General features: G+C 58.0%; 1 protein-coding gene across 1 annotated transcript in view; it reads right to left on the bottom strand.

The window, feature by feature from the left end:
* Window positions 1-422: 422 nt before the first annotated feature.
* Window positions 423-17,361, bottom strand: part of GMDS (GDP-mannose 4,6-dehydratase) — a 574,889-nt gene continuing 557,950 nt past the window's right edge. The window contains exons 10-11 of the mRNA XM_072814020.1: window positions 1,023-1,091; window positions 423-715 (exon numbers count right to left, since the gene is read on the bottom strand). Of these exons, the coding sequence (XP_072670121.1) occupies window positions 653-715; window positions 1,023-1,091 (132 nt within the window). The 3' untranslated portion in view covers window positions 423-652. The remainder of the gene's footprint in view (window positions 716-1,022; window positions 1,092-17,361) is intronic.

Raw genomic sequence — 17,361 nt, 5'->3', positions numbered from 1 at the left:
GTTGGTGTTGTGCGAGGAATCCGAGCCCATGAGGAAAGGCCTGGGCTCAGAGACCTCCGGGTAACTCGGGGGCTTTGGGTGGAATGTTCTAACAACACTTACCTCCAGGTTTCTCCTTCTGTCCCCCACCCCACCCCATTCCTCAAGACTTCTTCCGAGGGGTGGGAGCCCCGCGGGATCTAATTACAGTGGAGGGGGGGGGCTGCCTCCTTCCTTCGGGACCTGGGTTCCCTTCCGCTGCAGGGAGCGGCCCATTGTCACCAGAAGGGGGGATGGAAAGGTCGGGCAGGGACCCGGGACAGGGACGGGGCGGGCCCAGCAGGGCTGCCACCTGCAGGGGCTGGGGGGGGGGGCTCGGGGTGTCTTGCTGGAGCCCCCGTAGCGGCTTCCATCCCTCAGGGAACACACGGACATCCACTTAGTGCCAGTTCGTAGAAAGACCATTTTTAATAAGAAAAGAGAAAAACAATTTGAAAGGCCCCGATTTCCGTGGTCAAAGGACATAATCTGAAGTACAGGGGAGTGCGGTGCTGACACCTGGCTGATCCCCCGCGGCGGGGGAGGCGTCGCCGAGGCCTGCGGGTCCGCCCGCCTGCTGCGAAGGGCGAAGGGCGCTCCGGGCTCGGGTCGCGGCCTCGGGTCGCGGCGGGCCTCAGGCGTTCGGGTTGGTTCTCATGAGCTCCACGTCCGCGTCCACCATCTCCCGGACCAGCTCCTGGACCCGGCGGGGGGGTGGGGGGGTGAGGGAGGAGCTCGGGGCTCTCGGGCGGCAGCCCCACCCCGGCCGCCCCGCGCCCTCCGGCGGGGGCACCCTGGGCACCCCCTTCCTCCCCAGCACCCCGGGCACCCCCTTACCCCCGGCACCCCGGGCATCCCCTTCCTCCCCGGGCACCCCGGGCATCCCCTTCCCCGCCCCCCCCGGCACCCCCTTCCCTCCGGCACCCCGGGCACCCCCTTCCCCCCCGCATCCCCCCGTCCCCACCCCCCCCACGGGCGGCCCCAGCCGGAGGGCAGGCACTCACATCAAAGGCGACCCGGGGCTTCCAGCTCAGCTTCTGTTTCGCTTTGGAGCAGTCGCCCTGCAGAAAGTCCTGCGGGGAGGGGCGGCGCTGGGCGGGCGGCGCAGGGCGCAGGGCGAGGGCGGAGGGCTCCCGGCCCCTCCCGTCGGCCGCCGCGCCCCGGGTGGGGACCTGACAGCCCCGCGGCGAGTGCCGGGGACCCGGGGCCGCTGTGGCCACTGCTCCGAATCCCTGCGCTCCTCTCCTCGGCGGGGCAGGAGCGGACACCCCGCCGCCCCCACCCCCGGCCCTCCCGCCGCTCCCCTCCCGGGGCGGGGCGCACCGCCGAGGACCCCGGCGGGACCCCAGTGCCCGCCCCCTGCCCCCCACACCAGTGCACCCCCGACCCCAGTGCCCCCTCCCCCCAGACCCCAGTGCCCCGCCCCCTCCCCCCTCCGACCCCAGTGCCTCTGCCCCTTCCCTCCCGGACACAAGTGCCCCCCCACCCCGACCCCAGTGCCCGCGCCCGCAGCGGGCGCTGGTGCCCCTCATCCAGGCGACTTGGGGGGGGCCTCGAGCTCTGGGACCCCGAGGGCTCGCACGGGGGAGGGGGCAGCACACCCACAGGCACGTAAAAGGAAACCGAAGCTCACGGCCACCGCCGGGAGGACGGACAGGCCTGCGCTCCCCCATCCGCTCCCCTCCCCCCCAGCAAGGTGTTGGCAGGCGGAGCCCGGCTCCCGCGCAGGAAGGCCCAGCCGCCACCTGCCCCCGCGGGCCTCCACCCTCCTCACCCACCGAGGTGTCCGCGTCTACATGCACTACCGACCACGGGGTGGCCCCGGGCCTCGCCCTGCAGCTGCTTGGGGCAGCGCCGGCCCTTCCGGAGGCCTCCCCGGAGGGCGACTGCCTGCAGGACTGGCCGCAGGACAGGGTGCGATCCTGCTCGGCGCCCTCACCACCGCCTCTTAGTACAGGTCTCTGCAGACCACCGAGGAGAAAACCAAGATGAGAATTCCAGGATGATTCGGAAACAGAAAGGGAGGGAGGAAGAGAGGAGGAAAAGAGACCATTCTGGGGGGAGATGGGCATCGAGCTCCGCGGGTGCAAATGCTTTCATCCAAGGGTGCACAAGGCGGGTCCTGAACCCGGAAGAATGGGAGGCAGCCTGACGGGGAGCCTCAACCACAGTAAACACCCCCCGGAGAAGGTTCCCGGCTACACACAATGTTAGAGCCACCTGAACCAGCTGCATGGGGTGAAGGCAACAGATGGGTGATGCACCTGCTGCAGCAAGCCCCCCCCAGGGATTTCTGTCGGAGTCCCCGAAGGGTAGCGGGGCAGGGGACTCAGGCTGACAGGGGCACAGGGGCTGGGCAGGGCCCTGGTCACGGCTAAGACCTCCCCATCCAAGGCTGTCGGGACGCTCTTGTGGATGAGAGCACAGCAGTCCGGCTTTGCGGAGCATCACCTGTGAGGCTGCAGCCCCCTGGGCCAGAGTAGCCCCCCCCCCCCCCCCCCGGGCCAGAGCAGCCCCCCCACCCCTCTGGCACAAGGTCAGCAGTAGCCTCGCCTGACAGCCCTTCCTCTCATCACCAGGCATTTTATCATCTCACATCGTCACAAGTTTGAAAAAGCCCAAGTACTATGGGAAGGTGTTTCGAGACAGCCACACCCCGTGGATTCATGTGACTTTTATTACAGTATATTGTTATAATTATTCTATTTTATGATTCATTATTAATTTCTTATGTGCCCAATTTAGAGATTAAACTTTATCACAGGCGCGCAGGTAGAGGAAGAAACAGTGTATATGGGGTTTGGTTGGGCGTCCAGCTCTGGGCGGGTCAGGCATCCAGGGGCCATGGGGCTGGGAATGGACGCCCCTGGGGTGAGGGGGGCTCCTTACTGTGCCTTTGGGCCCCTTCTCTGACAGAGTAAGCTCAACAGCCCTCATTCTCCATCAGCCATCATTACTTTTTAGGCTTGAACAACTCAAACTCCCAAAGGCTTTGCATCTCACAATACGCCGAGGTACTGATTTCCTCTCCCGAGTGTTGATAATAGTAAAACTAAAGTTATTTCTGCTGCTCCTGACAGTCCATATACAGATTTTTCAGGAAAGGTAGGATACAGAAGTTAATAATGAGCAATTCAACACCGCATGGAGCTGGAAATACAAGTGGAAAAACAAATTAAATTCTCTTTCCTCTCCCTAAATAAACTTGTATGTACTTCCACAATACTTCTCTATTTTACTCTAAGCGTCACACAAAGATGGTCATTCTTTTCCCCCCGAGAGCTGTGAAACGTGGTGTCATGAAGCAACACCGCCCTCCCTCGATTCTATAGCCGTTGCGTAGCTCCAAGTAACGTGGTCAGTGTTTAATCACGCAGCACTTGCTGTAAATCAACCAGCACTGCATAGGATGCAATTCATGGCTCTGACCTTATGGTTAGCAAAACCCTAAAACCCAGTTTGGCTTCAAATGATCTCAGTAGGCTTGGGAAAGGGAGCTTTGTATTGTAATTATGTTTCCTGTATTTTCCTACAAGTAGCTCATAATATAAAAACAACTAGGGAACTACAATTAAGGAGAAAGAAAACTGGCTCTCCAAAGCTCAGACACAGACATCGCTACCATACGCCGTAAAAGTATTTCATTGAAACCAGAGACGCACCCTGTTCAACTTCCCAATTTAGTTTTGAGCCCAACTCCTCCGTTCCAGCCTAGCAGCTAACTTTAACCTTCTGCCAAGGCTCTGTCTCCCTGAAATTTAATTAGACCAAGAGCCCTTGTGAAGGAAAAGGATGAGGTTCCACCAGAACCAAGCAGCAGCTCTCTGCGCCAGCTGCCGGGAGCTAGCATCGAGACTTGTCCTGTGCCTCCCTCAACGTGGGGCGTCAGGCTTGTCCCACACCTCCCCTTCCCTGAAGGACCTTCTAACTTCCTTCTGTTGTGTCCTTTCGAGAGAAGAGGCAGCAAATGGTTGAGGCCGCAGGGTTTGGGGCACAGGGTGCACTTGGAGGGTGGCGTGGGGACGGTGTGGCACGGGAGCGCCGGTGGCTCTGGAATGACAGCGCAGACCTAGAACGCAGGGCCGCCTCCTTATGGAAGCTTCAAGAAGCTTCTTCGGCACGTGAAGAGAGAAGGGGCCCTGGAAGCTTGATCCCTACCTGGACGGACGTCAGCAACTAGCTGCTCTGCTCGCAGGACTGTGTGGAGCAATGGGGTGGCAGGGGTCAGATGAGGTCACAATATAGTTTCCTTTTACATTTCACAAACCTTCTCCACGAGGGCGTGATCAGCTCCTCGGGACGAGAGAGAATGATTCATCTATTTTTGTTCTTTGCTTCATTTTTGACAGTTCAGTTCCTTCTTTATTTATAGGCTTAGAGTCGTAGGATGACAACAGGGGCAAGAGCTGATTAAAGAGAAGATTTTATGTACAGTTTCCAAGATGGACTTTGTGCGCTGGGTGGTCTGGAGCTTTTCTTTAAAAAAAGAGACAATAAAGCTCTGGGAAAAATTTAAAGCATTTCTATGTGAATATGACATTTCCTGAACTCTGGCTTCTGGTGTCTTCAGTGTTTCCATTGCTGTTCCTTAGGTGAGCTATACAGTTTCAACATGTGATTTATTATTGTCAAATTCAATTAGGTTTAGCTGAGCATTTTACAGCAGCACAACAGCGTGAGCGAGGAGGAAACGTGCATGTCCAGATGCCTGGAGCCCCCTGTCTTTCTCTGGGGCTCCCTGATGACCGCTGCCTCACAGACCTTCAGGAGCTGTCCTCGGCCCGCGGCTGTCGAGGCATAAACCCTACAGGCCCAATGCCAATGGCCCGGGTTGCAAACAGCAGCACGGTAGGAGGGCATGTTTTGCTGCAGCAATTTTTCAGGCTTTCCTGGCTTATGTTCTTGTTATAGTGAACTGATAAAGGGCCAGACCAAATCCTGGAAAAGTCATTAAGCCAGTTCCTGAGCCCACAGTAGTTAACATAAAATCCAGAAAAGGAGACACCATGCTGTGCTATTATCTTCTACTCAAACTACAGTCCCCTTTCCTCAGATCTCCTGGGTGCCTTTTTATCTCCATCAAGATAACGACACATCTTTAAATTACACCGGTTAGTTTTCTTTCCTCCCTTCACCCCCCCCCCCCGCCCCCCAGCCTTTTTTTTAATTTTGAGGGTTGTTTAACACATTAGATGCCTTTGACACCCACCCACTTTCCCTAAAATCACTGTGGGGACTGCTCTTAAATAGACTGATGGCATAGGATAACTTCTCAAAGTTCATGGAGTCATGCTCTCTGTCTCCCCTTTTCACTGCGGTTGTGTTGGGGAAATTTTAATATTTATTTCAAATTATGTGTTGGATACGATGTTTCTCAACAGGTCAGCCTGTGAGGTTTGCAAAGCACATCTGTTTAGGTGGAGAAACATTTTGAAAGCGTGAGCTCTTTTGGCAGGATGTTGTTAAATTTCTAATGTGCATATTGAAATAAATTGACTCTTGAGTGCTATAAATAAGGAGAAGATGTATAGACAGGGGATGTTAATAAAGAAAACTAAGACCAGTAAAAGCCCTGGTTACACATCTTCAAGAGTTTAAAATATGGAGCTGTGAGGAACACTGGATATTCATTTCTTTCCTTCTACTTTTCAGAAAAAAAAAATTGAGGAATAGCTCAGGTTCCAAGGGAATAAAAGAATGAAACAAATTTGGTTCTTGATCTAACTTTATGCTAATGTGGAGTGAGCAGGAAAACTTTACTCTTGGGGAAATGCTTCTTTTTAGAGACGAAGAAATGCTAAGAACAAGACAAAGCAAAACAAAAAACCAAAAAAAAAAAAAAAAAAAAAAATCCAGCAAAACAAACCAGCAAAATGGACCAAGCCTTAAAGTCGTTCAGAGTATCCCAGTCAAGATTCAGGACGTGCAGCCGGGAGTCGGTAAGAATGAGAAAAGTCTGAGAAAGTCTGCAATGTGGTATGTGTCCCACGGGGCAGTTTAAAGCCCTGCGCCCAGGAGCCTCCCCAGAGAGGGAGGGAGTCTCCGTGCGGAGGCCACGGCCTAAGAACCGTATGGAACATTCCCCCCTTCGCTCCTGCTGCTGGCTATCAGCACAAACCCAAGCTGCAGCCAGGCCGCTCCTTACTGACAAGGGCCGATAAGAGACAAGAAGAAAACAGCGGGCTGTCCCGTCTGCTCAGGAAGCGGGACTCAGTGGGCCTGTCCCTCAGCAGCCCCCAAACAATGCTGGGGCTCAGCCTCAGGGAAATTGAGTCAGTCAGCACCTGCTCCAGAGCTACTGACAGAGGAGATAAAGTGGCAAAGGGAGCAAAACAGAGTGAGCAGACCCTGCACTGTGCCCCTGTCCTCAGTTCCCCGGGGGAGGCTGCTGGGGGGCACCTGGCACAGGGCAACACAGGACACCTGTGCACATAGACTGAGAGCCTGCGGAGCCCCCATAGCCTCATGGATGACACTTGTGCACCTAGACGGGCAGCTCGCGGAGCCCCCATCGTCCCACAGATGGCACGTGCACCTAGACGGGCAGCCCATAGAGCCCCCATCGCCCCACGGATGGCACCTGTGCCCCTAGACGGGCAGCCCGCGGAGCCCCCATCGTCCCACAGATGGCACGTGCACCTAGACGGGCAGCCCACAGAGCCCCCATCGCCCCACGGATGGCACCTGTGCACCTAGACAGGCAGCCCGCGGAGCCCCCATCGTCCCACAGATGGCACGGGCACCTAGACGGGCAGCTCGCGGAGCCGCCATCGCCCCCATGGTCACCTCCACCGGTGGCCTTGACTGTGAGCCCTGGTGGTGACCGTCAGGATGTCCACAGTGACCTCTTGGACGGTGCCTCCGGGAGTCTCTAGGATCCTGTGACCCCTCGTTGATCCCATTTTTCTGGGTTGGGGACCACTTATTTTCAGGTGATAACATATGTCATTTGGAATCAGGAGCTGTTAAGAGCTACCCAACAGAGGGAGAGAAACCCCCCCCCCCATCTGCGTGCAGGCCCCCCCACCCAGCCCAGAAGAGCCTCCGTGGGAAGTGAGTGAGAACACTGTCTTCCCCATGTGTCCCCGTGCGAACAGAGATGTGGGGTGGGGTGGGGAGGACCCAGTTAGGGGAGAACCCGACTGATGGCGTTCACGGTGCCGCCTACGTATCGATGCTGCTTCCCTCCATGTGTTCTAAACATACGGTCAGCATACAAAGTGAGGTGGCGTTAGGCAAAGAGGTGACACGCACAGACAACACGATCGCGTGGGGGGAATGTAGGACTTAAACATGCTAACTGCCTTTTCAATAGTTTTTTAAAAATACAGCGGCAAGAGTCCCTTCAGGCAGTCATGCTGGAGACGTGTGTTGGCGAGGACAGTGGGCCATCATCCTGCGTGGAGTGCACACACAGACCCACAGGGTATCCATGCCGTTCCTGCCCCCCGCCCCCAGGCCCAGCTTCTCCTGCCGCATCTGACGGGGCACAGGCATAGGGTGGCCCTCCAGCAGGGTCCCCAGAACCGTCCGGCCACGTGCACCCTCCGGCCCCGGGGGCCCCTGGGGCCTGTCCTGTGCAATCGGGCTCTGCGTGAGCGAGCAAAGGAAAGCATTTCTTAGAAGCTGTGCCTTGTAGCTTTTGGGGAGCTGTCTGCTTGTAGGTCGGCGTTTAATCGGTTGCTTTAAATAAAAGCATCAGGGAGATTTTGGGGATGAAGTCTTGCATCATATGCATTACGAGGTGCCATGCCCTTCTGTACCTGTTGCACATCCCTAATTGTAATTGTAGAGTTAATTTTTGTTGTTGTTGTTAGCTTCATTTCTTGATCCCCGGTGCTTACAGGAGTATCAAGCTGGGGAAAGCTAGATTAAGTGCTGTAACCGGAGCCCTCTTGGTTCTGATTTCCTCACTGATCTTTGCTCCAAGCAGCTGATACGGGGGGCTGACTCACAGCTGTGATGCAGAGCCAGCTAATGAAAGGGAGATAAGATTGTTAGTGACCTCAGCATTCCAGGCTTCAAAGCCAGCACCATCTTCATTCGAAATTACTGGTTACTGTTAATAACTGGATCGAGGGTGTAAAGATTTACCCATGCTGGTAGGAGGTGACACAAACCCCGAGGAAAGGAGATAAAGCAGCTTTAAGTGGGCTGATTAAAGATTGTTGTGACCTAATTGGCGAGTGGCGCTCCGGAGCGCGAGGAGCAGGCTGCCTTTCTTTTGCCACTTGGAGGACTTTTTACCCTCAAAGCACTTTACATACATCAGCTAATTAAATCTCCAGATGATCACATTCAAAATGCAACTCAAGAGATCTTGCATCCGTTTCAGGTGGCTGCTTCCTGGGGACGAAAGCACCGCGCAAAGTGTCTGTGCGGGTGAAAGCCCAACTGCCCTGCCGCTTACCTTCAGCCTGCCTGTAAGAGGAGGCACCTCGCCACCAGAGAGGGCCAACTGGGGCCACGGGGACCCCCGACGGCACCAGGGGAAGCGTCTCCCCTTCAGCTCGATCCCCTCCAGTTTGTCAGGAAATATGCCCTGCCCCTCAGAAAAGGCTCTGCCCTCCCTCTGGATATCAGTGCTAAGAATATTGTAAGTAATCCGAATGCCTCCACGGTAGAGATGGGGCATTTTTTCCTTTGGGGTTTTTCTCAATTTACATAGTATCATAGGTCACTCCAATTCAAGAAACTCACTTCAGTAATCCTTCCTTCTTTCAATTTATCCACCTGTCCATCCATCCCTTCCATCCACCCATCCATCCATCCATCCTTCTGTCCATCTATTCATCCTTTCTTCCATCCACCCATCCATCCTTCCATCTATCCATTCATCCTTCCATCTTTCCTTCATTCCTTCCATCCATCCATCCATCCATCCTTCCTTCCATCCATCCATCCTTCCTTCCTTTCCTTCCTTCCTTCCTTCTTTCCACCCTTCCTTCCATCCATCCATCCTTTCTTCCTTCCTTCCTTCCATCCATCTATCCATCCATCCTTCCTTCCTTCCATCCTTCCTTCCATCAAACCTTCCTTCCTTTCCTTTCCATCCATCTATCCTTCCTTCCTTCCTTCCTTCCTTCCTTCCTTTCCTTCCTTCCTTCCATCCATCCGTCATCCTTCTCCCAACCAGAATAAAAATTAGATGGCAGGGTCATTCAAATGTACATCTCTAGATTCCTTCAAACATTCATTCCCTCACTAACTTGTTAAGAAATTCTAGGACTAACCTGGCAGCTGACAACATTCAAATTCTTGTTTTTCGGTTGTTTCTCTGGGGATTTTCATACTGAGGAGAAAATTAAGACACCTACGATGACGTTTGTTAGTAAGGGTTTTGAGAGGCATGGAGAAGAGTATTAAGACAGAGACTAGCTTCTCTATGATTTTTATCTATCCATCATTTTGTTTCCTATCGTCATAGTTTGTAACAAGTTTACCTGGCTGCTGGGGGTCTGTACGACATGTTACCTTGCATTCTTTCTTTCGTATGTTTCTAAGAGGAACAGAATCCTATACCTGAACACATCTATAGAGAGATTTAAACAAATAATGTGATTAATGTCACAAAGCCCTCAGTGGTACGGTTTTGGACGAGAAGCCAAGATTTTTGATTCTTAGTCCAGTGCTCAGAATGCTCAGTAGTTCAAACCCTCACTACAAAGTCCTATAAGCGATACACTTTATGCTTCACTAATTTAAGTGTCACAGAGATCTCTAAAGAATAAATACCGTGTCACATATGGAAATATCAACATACTCCAGCACTGAAGGAAAGAGATGAACAGAGGAGAGTAGGTCCAGTATGATTCCACGTGTGTGAAGTTCCAGTACCCGCAACCTAACTGATGGCGACAGACGGTAAATCAGTGGTTACAGGGGAAGAAGATCAACAGGGAAGGTGTGCGAAGAAACTCTTGAGTGATGTTCTTCATCCTATGGGAGTGTAGCACACGTGAGCGCATGCATTTGTCAAAATGGACCAAGATACATAGTGAAGGTCTGTGCATTTCCCTGTATACAACTTACATCTCGGCAACAAAAGATCTATAGGCACCACCACCAACACAGAGGTATTGCTGGAGAGACCTGGCGTCACGGCATGGCTCAACCACTTAGCTGTGTGGCCGTGGGGGGCAAGTTCCTCAGTCTTTCTGAGCCCCGGGTTTCAAATCTGGGGAAAACACCACCACCTATCCTGCAGAGTTGTGAGGAGTCAAGATGACACATGGACTGTAGCTACTACTACGTCTGATTTATTTTACACTGTTAGGGCTAGCTTTTGCAAGGTATAGGGAAAGCTATCCTTTTAATTTCTTGTAGTAACGTCATAGATGAAAATGTAATCCTTTTAAAAAAAAAGTTTTATTTATTTATTTATTTATTTATTTATTTATTTATTTATTTATTTATTTATTTATTGTGAGTAGTGGGATGGGCAGAGGGGAAGGGAGAGAGAGAATCCCAAGCAGACCCCACACTGAGTGTCATGACCTGAACCGAAATCAAGAGTCTGATGCTCAACCCACTGAGCCACCCAGGTGCCCCGAGAATGTAATTTTTTTAAGTGAGTTGTCTTACATGCTTCTATGTTACTTTAACCTTGCATGTAACCTGACTTCTCCTATTTTAGATCACCATTTTTTGAATAATTGGAACCAGAATATATAGGATTTTGTATTCGACTTTTCCCCCAATTATCGTGAACGTCGCATATGCTCCTGACTGTTGGTTGCCAAACGCTTATAGTGTTGGAGCTGGGGAAGCAGCCGTGGACAGGCCAGGCCCTCGCCGTAAGCGGATGTTCTGGTAGGGAGAGAAGGTCAAGAGTACAGGAGACAAGAGAGACCGTGTCAGCTCCAGAGGTGCCGGACTAGCAGTGTGGAGGAAGGCAGCGTGATAAGGAGTAGGAAGGCTGCGTGGGAAGGCCTTCCCAAGAGGGGACACAGGACTGAGATTCCAAGGACCAGACGAAGCCAGTCACAGTGAGTCCTGGGGTAGGAGGGCATCTCGGGGGCACCGCAGGCACGCGGACCCGCAGGGAGCAGTACCCCGGTCCAAGGGTCAGAGACAAGGCCGCTGGGTCTGGAAAGAGTGACGAGGGGACCCGAGGCCGAGGCGAGGTGGGAGGGGTGGGACGGTCAGGCCTGCTGCGTGATCCCAGCCTTCCCCGGCAAAGCATGTTTTGGGAGACCTTGCTCCGGATCCTAAAGCGTCTGCGGCGGCCGGCCACCAGCGCGGGTGGGCTGCCTCGGCCAGTTCTCAGTCGGATTTTCAGAGGCCAACCCAGTTTTTTAAAGTGAGCATGGGCTTGACTTTCAGCTTAATGTTTAAAAGGGCGGAGGACGTACTTTTGTCTGGTTTGCTCCAACCCCTTTGCTCCCAAAGAAGCTGTCACTCTGGGGATCGCTGGGTGGCTCAGCGGTTTACACCGCCTTCAGCCCAGGGTGTGATCCTGAAGACTCGGGATCGAGTCCCATGTCGGGCTCCCTGCATGGAGCCTGCTTCTCCCTCTGCCTCTCTCTCTGTGTCTCATGAGTAAATAAATAAAATCTTAAAAAAAAAAAAAAAAAGAAGCTGTCACTCTTTGATGTGCCAGTGCTACCCACCCAGAAGCCTCCGGCCACATTGAGGGGATCAGGCCCGGGCTCCTCCAGTTGGGGGTCAGGACCCTGCCCAGCTGGGCCTGGGACGCGGGGCCTGAGGGACCTCCTGGAGCAGAGGGTGGGAGCTGGCCTGCTGTGCTGGCACCTGTGGGGTGCGCGGGGCCGCCCGCGGACCTGTTGGCCCGCCCGCCTGCCCTTGCCCTGTGCGAGCAGAGTCCCCGCGACCGAGGGGGCCGTCCACACCCGCTCCCTGTTGGAAGCCGCCTTCCTGTCCGCCGGTTCTCAGGGGACTGGGCGTAGCCCCGAAACTTGCTTGGGTTTCCCTTTTTCAAAAAAAAAAACCAGATTCTATGTATGTGACAGTTCCCTGAGCTGCAGGGAGACCGGTGTTCGACCCAAACCGCGGGGTTGGGCTTGTGCTCTGAGCCACTGGAGGCTTCGGGTGCCAGGCCCGAGCGCGGGAGGTTTGCACGTGGCGTGGGCACCGCGCAGGGGGCAGGCAGCACTGGGGCGGCCGAAGGCTCACTGCGGGGCTGAGCCCCGACCAGGCCCGAGCCAGAGCCTTTCGGCTGCGTCAAGCGCGTTTACAAACGCTCGCAGCGAGGTCACCTTTTCCCTAACCTCGCCGCCGCCGTTAGGGCCGACCCACTTGCAAGGAAATGTCTCGTGCGTTCACCTGAGTGGCCCCCGTCCCTCCACGGACACACGGCCCTGTTGTGGCTCTTGATGCGATGCCCACGGCCCGCAGCTGAGGAAGTGCGGTTAGCTCAGGGGCAGGAGCCGGGGCGGCCCACGCCTCCCCGGCCCCGCAGGACGCTCCGTCCACGCCGCCCTACCCACACGGCCGCTCTAATCTCTGGCTTGTGGCAGGAGGAAGTCCGAGAGGCGGCCTTTCACATGACATCATAAAAGCCTGATTTATCGCCAGCCACCAAACATCTAGAAAATCATAACATCCTTTCAGGAAAATGCAGTGGAAAATAGTCCGCTTGGCTTTGATGGAGCCCTGGGGGGGACTCCTAGCGCGGTGCCCTGCACAGCAGCCCCTGGCAGGTGCCCCGCCGGCCCCGGGGCGGCCTTACTCACAAAGCCCGGCGGGGCCGAGCTGCACGGCTGCCACGGGGAGCAGGCTTTAATGTCGCAGAGAAACAAGGCCTTGGTCCCCGCTCCGCCAGCGGCCCTGAAGCAACACCGGAGCGTACGTGAAAATGCTCTGGAGACCGAGGCTCCACCCGGATGTGAGGAATTATCGATCACAGAAACGTAAAGGCCACAGCCCCTCCCAGGGCCCGCGGCGGGGCAGGGCCAGGTGCTGGGCCTCCCTGGGGCCCCGGCCGCTTGCTCCCTCTGCCTTCCTGGCACTGCCTGGGGGACACGGCTGTGCTTACGCTGCCTCCCCCGGAGGGTTTCCAGAGGACGGTCCTCCGTGCTGTCATCCCTAATGACTAAGGGGGCCAAGAGAGGACGGACAGGACACGCTGCGAACGTCGGGGGCTGTTGGGGGCACATCCTTCCATGTGCGGGCTCCCTGCTGCTTCTCCTGCTCCGTGGGCTGACGAAAGCACCAGGCAGGGCCTCACCCTCCCCAGTGTGCAGCGTGTGCACCTCACTCTGCAGAGACGCTCAGGGAGGGACGAGGCTGCAGTCCCGGGGGGTTCTGGACTCGGGCTGCGTCAGGCCCACGGAAGCTCACGGGCGCTGAAAGTGGGCTCGTCTTTGTCGACTGACAGCAGTTCAGAAGGTCCTGGGCCCGAGTGCCAGCCACGGCAGGCGTTGTGAAGATTGGGGCAGGGCTGACGGGCCCACTCGGGGTGGGAGGGCTGGCAAAGGTGAAGGCCGGGACTTGGCTCAAGGTCACGCCCACCATGTCACAGCGACGCCTCAATTGAGTGGTTCGGGGACTTCCGCGGATCAAAGACTCGCGAGCGTCTACGCAGCCCCGTGCAGGGGCCTCGGCGGGTGCTCAGCGGAGGGGAGAGGCCGGCTTGGGGGTGCCCAGGGCCCGAACCCAGCAGCCCTGCGCCCCCTGTCAGCTCCCGGAGTGTGTCTGCCACCCTGGAAAGGCCTCCTAGGGGTTGCGTTTGGGAGGACGGGGGGGTGGGGGTGGGGGGGGTGGGGGGGGGTTGGGGGGGTGCGCGCAGGGCTGAGGCCTAGCTCTGGCCTATGGGTGAGCTCCTGGCCCCGAGCTCTCCTCGTCTGTAAGTGAGGGGAGGGACGGACCCGAAGGACTTATATGGTTCCCCCTCTGAGGCCCTGCTCGCCGCTGGCCCGGCCGCTGGTGCCCGCACAGCTACGCCCCTGCATCCGTCCGCATGGAGCCGTTCCTTGGAGCCGTGGCCCTCGGGTCCTGTTCCAGTGGGGCCTCCGTCCGTCTCAGCCGCAGCCCTGCACTTCGAGTTCATTCCGGGCAGAGCGGGGCAGTGGGGGGAGGGGCTGGTGACCGAGTGCAGGGTCAGGTGACAGAGGCCTCCCGAGCCTGGCTGCACCTCCGGCCGGCGAGGCTGGGTGCTCACGGCTGGATGGCCCTGCGCGGGGGGCATGGGTGGGAGGCAGGTGGCCCGAGGGCGGAGGCAGGGATTGGGTAGTGAGGGGCTGCACAGGGCCCAGGGCACCCTGGGCCTTCCCACGGTCCCCACGGAGGCACCCCTGGACGTCTGGGGAGCTTGCCCTGTCGCCGGCCAGACTGGCTGTTTCCAGCACGTTGCCTCCCTGCCGGAGCACAGAAGCACGGGCGTGCGGGGCGAGTGGTGCTGACAGCGGAGCCGCTTGCCACGGACACAAGTCACAGGGCAGTGGCCTGTCCTGCCGCAGCGTGGCCGGGTCAGCAAGCCTTGCCCGGGGGCTCTTGGCCAGGTTCCCCTTCCGGGGCCAGTGAGCCGCCCCTGCTCCCAGCCCTGGCCGTTCAGGACCCGGGTGCCGGGCGCTTCAGCTGCCGCTCGCTGCAGAAGTCGGGGAAGCCCTGGGCCCAGTCACCAGTTTAGGGGTGGGGGCGCGGGGAGCCCTCGGAGCTGGCGGTGGTGACACCTACGTGCGGGCCCCTCGGCCCATCTGCAAGCGGGTGATCGGCCCAGCCCCGTGAAGCTCCAGGAGGAAGTGAGGCTCTGGGGAGAGCCGTGACGTGCCCAGTGTCTGTCCATGGTAGGGCCTGGATTCGAACCCAGGTCTCTCCGAGCAGCCCTGCAGGGTCACAAGAGGGGGAGGGGACCGCAGCCCTGCAGGACTTGGGGCATGGAACCCTTTCCAGAGTAAACACCCCTGAGCTGGGTCGTGAAGAGTGAGTGGGAGGGAGGACAGCAAAGGGCAAAGGTAAAGACAGCGTAGGTGTCGGAGCAGGGGGTGAAGGGCACAGAGGCGTTAGCGTCTCCGGGACTGGCAGTGGGGGCGCCGGGGCTCTGTGCCCCGGGCTGGGCCTGAGTGCGAGGCTGGCAGGGCCTCAGCGCAACCCCAGCACCCGCACTCACTACCCCAGCCTCAGTTTCGTTATTTTTAAATGTGTCACATGCTACCTGTGAGTAAGGCCGCGGCTGCGCCAGGGCCTGGGCCGCCCGATGCCCCACAGGCCGCCAGATGTGCCATGTGAGGCCCAGGGCTCCAGCAAGAGGCCCTGGGGCCGTGGCTGCCCCGTGCCCATCCTGCTCTTCCTCGTCACTGACCTAAGCCTCAGCCTGAAAAGCAGGTGCATCGGGCAGAGGGACTAGGCTGCGAACCCCGGTCCGGCACTTGTGAGATGAGCACCGCGCCCGGAGCTGTGGCCAGGACACGAGGGCGGGTGAGGCTTGGCCCGAGGGCCCACAGCTGTCTCCCGCCCACTCCCGGGCCCAACTGTCTGCCTGCCCCCTCCGAGCCCCTGCCGACCTCCTTCCCCGTTACACCTGACGCACTGAGCCCCCTGCCCGGCTGCGGGGCTGCACGCACATCAGTGGGGGGAGCCCATGGGGGGAGCCCAGGACCCCGCGAGGATGCCGCTGAGGGACAGGGGTCAGGGACGCCGACCCGGCACGGGAGCGGGCCGGGTGCCCCATAGTTCCGCGCCCAGGGCACCCCTCCAGCTGCCAGCCCTGCACACTCACTAGGTGGTTTCCAGCCAGTGTGTGGGCTCATTCTCCCGGGGACCTCAGGTGTAGGTCATCTCCATGTCGCAGATGAGGGAACGGGGAGTCAGGGAGTCGCCTAAAGTCACGGAGTCGGTGGGGATGGAGGGGAAGGAGCCTCGGCCTCCGGCCTGCTTCACCCTGCAGCCCTCTGCCTCTGACCACTGGGGCTCCTTCCCCCGATGGCATTAAAAGCCCCCCGCAGGCAGACAGCAGTTTGAGGCCCGCTGCAGGGATGTGCGGGTGCAGGTGCAAGCACCTGCGGGGCACAGTCTCCCCTCCGGGCGCCCGTCCAGCTCCTGTCTGTGCCCGAATCCTCCCAGCGGCCCTTGTGTGATTGCTCCGTCGTCGGCCCGAGCTCCGAGGGGGCGGGAGGCGCCTTGCGCACCTGCCCCTGCCCTCGGCACCTGGACGGTGCCCGGCGCCCAGGAGGCTCCCGGCGAGGAGCCGCGACGGATGCGGGATGCGGGTGCTCACCACCGGAGCGGTCCAGCCCCTCCCTCGACGCCCGCCTGTTCCCTCCCCTGCTGCGCCCTAACCATCACCGGCCCCTCCTGCCCCTAAAATCCTGGTCGACGTCGGTGCTTCTGTATTTTGTCCACGTCATTCATTTCCAAATCCTTCGCTGTCAGATTTCCGTCCCACGGCCCTCGGACTACGGGCACTGGATGACGGTCCCCCTTCCCCACGGACCAGCGACTCCCCGGCTGCAGCGTCCCTCCTCTCCCTGCATCGATGCCCATGTTGTCAGAGGCTCTTCCTGACGTCTCTTCAGTTAGAAACCCCTATTAGTCACCAAATAAAATCCAAATTCTCCCACCGACTTCCAGTATCTGACAACATGATCCGACCTACTTCTCCAGGTTTACTCCCTGCCTTCCGCGCACGTCGACAGCCCAGCAGGCCCGCGCAGGCTCAGGATGCCCCCACCCCCCGAATCTAGAAGCTCGGTGAAGCAGCATGCCCCGTATGCCCCGCCCCAGGGGGACTGAGCGTGAGCACACCCGGCTCGGTGCCACGAGGCGGGAGGGGGCGGTGAACTCCCCGTGGCGCGGGGTCAGCCCCGGCCCTCCGCAGCCGGCGAGGACATGGCTTCGCGCGGCCGCCTGCGTGGCCCAGTCCCTTGGCTCTCCGGCTCTGGGTGTCGGCTCAGGTTGTGGGTTGAGCCCCGCGTGGGCTCTGCTCAGTGCAGGCTCTGCTTCGGAGTCTCCCCGCTCCCTCTCATCCTCGCTCTTGTTCTCTCGCATAAGCAAATAAGGAATTTACAAAAAGAGAAAGAAAGCACTTTGCTAAAAGGCGACAAAGACCTGGTGGGGGTGGGGGGAGCTGAGCAGGGGCCGGGGGACCAGGTCTTGATCCCTCTCCCGGGGAGCAGTGGCCAGGGACTCGGGGAACCAGCCTGCCCGATATGTGACTTTAAGCTGTCCTCTTCGTGAGGAGATGGCCTGTCTGCCGAATCCTTGCACTTACGGAGCATCCGATTTGCCACGGAGGCGGGACGTGGAAGACGCCGGGGATCGGGGCGCAGCTCAGAGCCCAGCAGAAGCAGCAGAGCCCCGAAGTCAGGTAGTCCCCACAGCCCTGGGGAGAAATATCGCCCTGCCTTCGGCGTGCAGGGGCAGGGATTTGGGCTGGGTTTTTTT

Source organism: Canis lupus, chromosome 37 (assembly GCF_048164855.1).
Source record: "Canis lupus baileyi chromosome 37, mCanLup2.hap1, whole genome shotgun sequence".
NCBI lineage: Eukaryota > Metazoa > Chordata > Mammalia > Carnivora > Canidae > Canis > Canis lupus.
This window is presented reverse-complemented; position numbering and strand designations above follow the sequence as displayed.